The sequence below is a fragment of the Bicyclus anynana genome, chromosome 15, assembly GCF_947172395.1.
Source record: "Bicyclus anynana chromosome 15, ilBicAnyn1.1, whole genome shotgun sequence".
NCBI lineage: Eukaryota > Metazoa > Arthropoda > Insecta > Lepidoptera > Nymphalidae > Bicyclus > Bicyclus anynana.
The window spans coordinates 15625129-15633797 of record NC_069097.1 but is presented as its reverse complement, the minus strand read 5'-3'; the positions used below and the strand labels follow the sequence as shown (position 1 = coordinate 15633797).

The following is an 8669-nucleotide window of genomic DNA, read 5'->3' as shown; positions in this document are numbered from 1 at the left end:
ATTTGCACAAGAATCTGTTGAGTCACGGCGTGAATTTGTTAAAAATCAACGTTTATGTTTTGGATGCCTCCATAGTAACCACTCTGTTTTCGCTTGCCGTCTGCCTATTAAGTGTAAAATTTGTAATAAGCGACATCATTCATTGCTGCATCCTACGGGTGCAGAGACACAAGAAGGTCATTTGAAATCACAAGCACTGGCACAAAGTAGTAGTACCGTAGAACCAAAGGAAGTTAAGTTGAGCAATATTGTAACTTGTTTCTCAAATATTCATTGTCAAGTGTTATTGGCAACGGCCTTAGTTAAGGTCCAGGTGAGAAACAATTATAGTATTATTGTAAGAGCATTATTAGATCAAGGATCTCAAGCATCCTTTATCACGGAGGCAACCGTGCAGCTTCTGAAGTTGAATAAAATATATACTGAAAGTAATGTGATAGGACTCGGTGGTGATCAGCAAGGGTCAGTAGTATCTAAGGCTGTAGTTTTATTGAAGTTACAATCACTCCAAGATCCTTCATATAACATAACTGTTAAGGCACATGTATTAAAAAGACTAACTTCTTTCCTTCCTGAAAAACAGGTGGTATTGCAAGCATGGGAAGAGTTGTCAAAGTTAAAACTAGCGGATCCATTATTTCATACACCTAATAAGATTGATATTTTGTTAGGTGCGGATGTCTATGGACAAGTGTTAATCAATGGAATATTAAAGGGTCCGCCAGGCTATCCAATGGCCCAAAATACAACATTGGGGTGGATAGTCTCCGGCCAGGTTGGGAACAGCAATATAAGCAGTTCACAGACATGTTGCACTTCAATTATCAGTATGCACACTGAAATATCTGAAAGGGATTTATTGCAGAAGTTTTGGGAAATAGAAGCTGAACCAAAAGAAAACAAAAAAAGGTTGTTAACTGAAGAAGAAATAAAATGTGAAGAAATGTTTAAAAATACAACTAAAAGAGATGAAAATGGAAGATACATTGTGAAGTTACCCTTTAAGTCCAGCAACCCACCATGCAAGTATGGTAACAGTAAAGAAATTGCTTTAAAAAGATTTGACATGCTGGAAAAAAGATTGTCAAAAAATAAAAAATTGCAAAAGGAGTATAGCAATGTAATACAAGATTATCTAGATTTAGGTCATCTAGAAGTTGTACCTAATAATGAAGAGGATGAACCTGAAGCAGTTTATCTTCCACACCACTGTGTGATTCGGGAAGAGAAGGATACAACTAAAGTACGGGTTGTCTATGACGCCTCATGTAGGGATAAAAATGGGGAATCATTAAACAGCAATTTGATGATTGGACCTACCCTGCAAGATGACTTGCGTACCTTGATCATGCGCTGGCGTGGTAACCCAATATGCCTTGTTGCCGACATAGAGAAAATGTATAGGCAAGTAAAAGTGAGCAAGGAAGATGTAAATTTCCAACGTATTTGGTGGAGAGATATAACCAATCCAGAATCTGTAATAAAAAGTTATAGATTACTCACGGTCACCTTTGGAACTGCGTCAGCTCCATATTTAGCTGTTAGAACACTGCAGCAACTTGCACGTGATGAAGGAAGCAATTTCCCAGCAGCATCTGAAATAATCTTACAAGATTTTTATATGGATGATTTGCTGAGTGGCTGCCAAAATATTGAAGAAGGAAAACAACTTCACCAAGAAATAAAGGAAATTTTAAGGAAGGGAGGCTTCATATTAAAAAAGTGGTCCAGCAATAATGATGAGTTGCTAAAGGGAATGCGAGAAAAAGGAATCGAGGAACTGGAAATTAAAACTGACAGTATATTTAAAATTTTGGGACTTACCTGGGACCGAATCTCAGATAGTTTCCAATATAGTGTGCAGCTTCCTGAATCTTCTGGACCTGTAACAAAAAGAAAGGTTATATCAGAAATTTCAAGACTCTTCGACCCACTCGGTTGGTTAGCCCCATCAATAATCATTGCAAAAATACTTATTCAGAAAATATGGCTAAGTGGTATCGAGTGGGACCAAGAGCTCACACCTAGTCTATTAAAAGAATGGAATAGTTATAGAAACGAACTTAATGAATTTATGAAATTTATAATTCCAAGATGGATACATACCAGTAAGGGTGACACATGTGTGCAGTTGCATGGTTTTAGTGACGCTTCCAACAAAGCATATTCAGCTGTAATATATGTTCGAGTTATTGATGAACATAAAAATGTGCATGTTGCTTTAGTAACCTCTAAAACTAAAGTTGCTCCAATAAAGCAAGTGTCAATTCCCAGACTAGAGCTCTGTGGAGCCGTTCTCTTGGCTAAACTGTTGAAGGAGGTATCAGAGGTTTTAAATACACCAAGGGAAAATATAAAGGCATGGACTGACTCAACGGTAGTACTTGCCTGGTTGAGCAGTCATCCTGGAAGGTGGAAAACATTTATAGCAAATCGAGTGTCAGAAATTATTACTCATTTTGATAGATCCTGTTGGGGACATGTACAATCGAAAGATAATCCAGCAGATTGTGCATCTCGAGGAGTTAAACCCTCTGAATTAAAGGATCTAAGATTGTGGAAAGAAGGACCTATGTGGTTACAAAATAAAGAGATTCTGTTGGATAACAATAAGTCCTATGAAACAACCATTGAAGAAAAGGCAAAACCGGTTCATCATGCAGTTGTTAGAGATCATGAGAATATGTTGTTGAGATTTGGAACACTAAGAAGACTTGTAAGAGTAATTGCCTTATGTAGGAGATGGCTACCTCAAAAACAAATCCAAAAAACCAAATGGTTGAGAGCAGAAGAAATAAATGAGGCACTCTTAATCTGCATTCGACAGATGCAAGTTCAATATTTTGGAAAGGAGATAGAAGATTTAAAAAAGGAAGGCAAAATTAATAGAAAAAGTAAACTTACCTCTCTTACTCCGTATCTGGACAATTCAGGAATCTTGAAAGTTGGGGGTCGATTGGAAAATGCTGAAATAGAGGAATACCAAAAGCATCCAATAATATTTCCTGCTAAAGCACATCTTACTGATCTTATAATTGCAGATGCACATGATAAAACTCTGCATGGAGGTATGCAAGTAATGGTAAACTACTTAAGATTAAAATACTGGATCCTGGATGTAAAAAATCGGGTGAAGTTTTATATAAGAAAATGTGTTCAGTGTGTACGATATGCAGCTCAAAAACGAGAACAACTTATGGGGCAATTGCCCAAGGCCAGAGTAACAGTAAATAGACCCTTCTATGAAAGTGGTTTGGATTATGCAGGGCCTGTATACCTCAGAACATCTAAGGGTAGAGGTCATAAATCATATAAGGGGTACATTTGTTTGTTTATTTGTATGGCAACCCGAGCAATTCATTTGGAAGCAGTAACCGATTTGACCAGTCAAGGATTTTTGGCAGCTTATAAGCGTTTTGTGGGACGCCGTGGAATTTGTAAAACCTTGTACAGTGATAATGCCTCAAATTTTGTTGGTGCTTCCAAAGAGTTGAAGAATTTGTTAGCAGAAGAAAAATCAACTGTGGCAATTGAAATTGCAGATTGGTTATCAACCAATGGAACAAATTGGCAGTTTATTCCACCCCATGCACCCAATTTTGGAGGATTGTGGGAAGCCGGCATTAAATCTACAAAAAATCACTTGAAACGAACAATTGGGAATGCTACACTTACCTATGAAGAGATGGTAACAGTCCTGGCACAGGTAGAAGCATGTCTAAATTCAAGACCTATATCTCAGTTAAGCGATGACCCAAAAAACCCCTTTCCACTTACCCCAGGTCATTTTTTGATAGGAGAACCTTTAATCCTTGCTCCTGACACTAATTATGAAAATTCTAACGTCACTAGCCTTAAACGGTGGCAATTTACTCAGCGTTTGGTACAGCATTTTTGGCGTAGATGGTCACAAGAATATCTCACTCAATTTATGCATCGATACAAATGGTCAAGGGTCTTACCTGAACCAAATATAGGTGATGTAGTGCTTGTGATGGAAAATGATCTTCCACCATCTAGATGGTTGTATGGTAGAATCTTGGAGAAGCATCCGGGACAAGACAACTTGACCCGTGTGGTGACTCTTAAGTGCAAGGATTCTGTATTTAAAAGACCCGTGTCAAAACTTTGTATTTTGCCAGTCACAGTTTAATGATAAATAAATAATATCAATAAGATGGTCATCTTCTTCTTTTCTGAGGGATAAGCAGAAAGATGGTCACACTCATTATTCAATTAACTTTATTAAATCCCATTTTTTTACATTTATTTGATAAATGTTTATTAAATTGGTATGTAGTTAATATAACTGTGTCTTAAAACTAATTACACAAATGTAAAACATCTTTCTTAAGGCATTTATTACCAACATGAAGGTTGTAATCTATATGTATTGGTTGTAATTACTTAAAAAACTAAATATAAAAAATTACTAATATGGTAGAAGTATATTATATATAATGTTTAATAATTGTGTAAGAATGTATGCATTACTATAGTGTCTTATTGTTCTTTATAAAGTAGAGTAAAGTTTTAATTTGTTTGTAAACTTTGATTTTTTTAAGGTTCATCACTTATATATGAACCACAGCTTGTTGTTCACATAATAAATGGAACCTACTTAGACTTAATTAATTATGCAACTTATTGTTAAAATATTTTGCTAAGGTTTCCATACCTAATTAATAATACAATTTTTTTTATGTATATTGTAATTTACTTTGTTAAAATGTTACTTTGTTTAGTTTAATAGTTTACTTTAGTTTTCTGGATAGAATTTGTGTTGCAAAAGGTACCAGACCTATTTTAGTATGAATAATACAGTCCACAACTCATTTTTTGGTTTGTAAAAATAATAGAAATGTATTTCTTTAGTCTCCAATGTATGTTGCAAGCTTTATGGACAAATTTATGCCTGTGTTCAGTCATAATTTCTCCATGGCGGCCGGTATGTTTAATCTGTGGTCTGAAACCATAAAAAAAAAAAAAAAAAAAAAAAAAAAATGTCTATGCCAAAGCAAAATTGCCAATGAGACATTGACTCGACTTAACACTAGCGATAACCTTTTTTCTTATTTCTGTAATGGTATTTAGTTGTACTAATAAAGAAAGTCTTATAACATAAATTTGTTATTTTTGTAATGGTTAAAGAAAGACTTAACACAAAGTTCTATTTCTTATGAACGTGTGAACGAAAAAAATGTGAAGCCGACCCAATGACTTCAAAGCATCTTTGTCAATTAAAAAATTAATACATTTTATAATAAGCGTAGTGTACTTGATGTTTTTCAATACAAAAATTGCCCGCATTTAATAAAACCTCATTGTATTTCTTATTCGATTGAGCAATATAAATATGGAAGTAAGAAAAATCAACGTTTCACATTAAACTATGTAACATTCTCATCTATCTGGAAATGGAAATGGTTATGAATAAAAATGTCCAGAGAACGGACAAAACAGAATATCTGCTCCTTACACGGCCGCAACAAACATACAAATCTAAATATTCCATGAACTTATCTCTATGCTAAGAGCATACGCGGTGCTTAGGGCTGCTGTTTTTGCTATGAGTAAGGCGTGCCCATATAATTCGTACTGAAAGAAAGAAAAATGCGTTTATTTCGAAATTATGCCACACATCACAATATCTCCAGTACATCAGGACATCCAGGACAATACCCTGCGATGTGTGGCATAACCCAGAAAATGGCTCCAGCTCAGCATAATGCTACGTGACCATTTGAATTTGGACACGTAGTACTGCTAAATGGCAGACGTCCCGCGTTTTCACCCGTGTAGTTCTCGTATCTGTGGGTATATGGGGATAAAATAGGGCCTATACTACTCGGTAAAAATGTAGCTTTCTAATGTCAAAATAATTTTTATTCTACAGCTTAGGCACTACGCAGCTCCAATGACGGTGGGTGAACTTTAAATTTACCTCTTTATAATATTAGTGATTACCTATTTTGTAAAGAGCCGTGATCAAACGGTGAAAGAAAGACCTCGTGAAGAAACCTGCATACCAGAGAATTTTCTTAATTCTCTGCGTGTGTGAAGTCTGCCAATCCTCATTGGGCCAGCGTGGAGGACTATTGGCCTAATCCTTCTCATTCTGAGAGGAGACTTGAGCTCAGCAGTAAGTCGGATATGGGTTGATAATGATGGTGATGATCACCTTTTTTGTATGGCTAGTGTCATTCGTTGTTCAAGCTTCTGCCAGCCCTGTGTCACGCGTAGTACACTCGATAACCCCTTTCGAAAGTTCTGATGATTATTTTTTGCAATAATATCTGTAATATTCAAGAGAAACTGTTGTCAGGAAAAAATATTCCTGGAACTTAGTACGAGAGTCTGCAATAGCCAGATCTTATTTTACGAGTCATCTGTCTTCGATTCGGAAGGCGTAGGTTCGAATCCGATCCGGGACATGCCCCGCCAACTTTTCAGTTATATGCATTTTAAGAAACTAAATATCACGTTTTTTAAACGGTGAGGAAACCTGAGAATTTTCTTAATTCTCTACATGTGTGAAGTCTGTCAATCTACATTGGGCCAGCGTGATGGACTAAGGCCTAACCCCTATAATTCTGAGAGGAGACTCTTATTACTATTATGCCGAACCACCATGCCACCTAGTACAAGGGCCTTTGCGACTTATATGTAATACTTTATATATATGTAATAGTTAATAAACGATTTTTTTTTTTTGCATATAGACAGTCAATTTAAGTAGGTTTAATATTATTTCTAAATACTTGTATATATGTTGTGTATATGTTTCGCATAGTTTAGTCTTACTTTTAATTAATTAAATCTATTTAAAAAGTAAGGATCCCTCATTGTGTATAGGCCTCCTCTTGCCGATAGCTACCATTCAGTTTTATTATTTGCGCCCATGAGCCAATTCTTGCCTGCTAATTGGACGGTATTGGACCAGCGCGACTTTGGACTGCCTACTTTTCATTTTCTTTCTTCACTTTCTTTCTTTTCTTACCGTACTATACCGTAAATAGGTTGACTTTCAGCATTTGCAAATGAGGTAAGTGTGACTATTGCAGGCTCTGAATTCATAACATATGATGGAAGTGCTGCCTGAGTGCAGAACCAAATGAGGCTCGTGACGTCACGGCGCGCGCCTGCCGCATTCCCGCGGTATCCATGCCCAGTGCCCACACAAAAACTGGGCGTCGTGGACATTGCTGCGTTCAAGCTTACGACTTGAGTCCTGTTTGCGTTTTCTGCCAATTTCCTATTGTGTATCTGTGGTAGTTAAGACTGTAATGTCATGAACTATAGTATCTATGATTTTTTTCTGATTCTGAATTTGAATATTTGATTTAGTTTATCGTATTTAAATAAATAAACGATATAATAAAATTTAGTGCTTAGTGTTCGACAATATTGCGAAATGTTGAAATAATAAGAAAACCTTGACTGAGTAATTAAGTATGCTGTGGGCTCCTAATCCAGCTCCAACAGGCGCGTTTACAACGAATAAAACTAATTTTAAAAGTTCCTTATTTTACTCGACACCATAACTTCATTTATCATCAAATTCTTATTAAAAAAAAAGCAAATGTATTACGACCATTTAACATGAACTAAAGTTCTCACTGAATATAGAAATTTTATCTTTAACTTTGTTTGTATGTTTTGCTATAGGCTCTCTATGTCTATAGGGACTTCAGCAGTACCGGGTGGTTTGGATGAGGAACGTTGAAGCTTTGTCAGAGCCCTGAGAAGATACCAAAGATTTGATGATGAGTGGTTACTCTTTCCTTAATCTGCCAGACTCCATAAGAAGGAAGGCCGGGCCCCATATTGAGCTGTTCAGATAGCCTAATACGAGTAATTATGATGATTTTTTTCTAGAAAAGCACTGTTACAAATTAACTTTAGTTATCTTAGATTTCCAAAATCTCTTGCTGAAGAAACAGTGCAAAAGTAATTTGAATATCTTCGTCTCATCTAGAAATGTTTTACCACAAAGTGGACCGTTACTTCTAAGTTCTACCCAAAACAAGATTGCCAACATTCCTTATTTCGCACGGCATTTTTACGCGTTTGTGCTCAAGTGATCTAAGCGACGGGAGTTGTTACTCCTTAGGGAGCGATCACACTTGACGTAAAACTAGCCGCTGAATGCGAGTTCTCTTTCTGCTTTAGTGTTTCCTCATTATCGGTCTATTTGTATGGCGTACTACAAACCAAGATCTAACTCTTTATCATCATTAACAACCCGTATATGGCTTACTGGTGAGCACGAGTCTCCTCTGAGAATAAGAGGGGTAAGGTTAGGCTACAATAGTCTACCACGCTGGCCCTATGCGGATTTCCCATACGAAGAGACTTGAGAAAATTTTTAGGTTTCCTCACGATGTTTTTCCTTCACCGTTTGAGACACGCGATATTCTTAAAATGTACATAACTGAAAAGTTAGAGGTGCATGTCCCGGACCGGATTTCCACCTACGCCCTACGAATTGAAGGCAGAGATCATATCCATAGGGGTATCACTGCTTAACTTCTTGATTTAGAGCTTAGAGAGATCAAGGTGGTCAAAATGTGGGTTGACAACCTTAGGGTGATAATGTTTTTGTCAGTAACATTCATAATCACTTAATGATAACGTCCAGGACCGACAAATTAGGGCGTCTGATCAAC

General features: G+C 36.5%; 1 protein-coding gene across 1 annotated transcript; it reads right to left on the bottom strand.

Moving 5' to 3' along the window:
* Positions 1–1501: 1501 nt before the first annotated feature.
* Positions 1502–3787, bottom strand: LOC128198821 (uncharacterized). The gene is made up of 5 exons (XM_052885941.1): positions 3778–3787; positions 2905–2966; positions 2107–2388; positions 1825–1883; positions 1502–1605 (listed from the first exon to the last, which is right to left on the bottom strand). Exons 1-5 carry the CDS (start codon positions 3785–3787, stop codon positions 1542–1544), a joined length of 477 nt encoding a protein of 158 aa, XP_052741901.1. The 3' UTR covers positions 1502–1541.
* Between the last annotated feature and the right edge of the window lie 4882 nt (positions 3788–8669).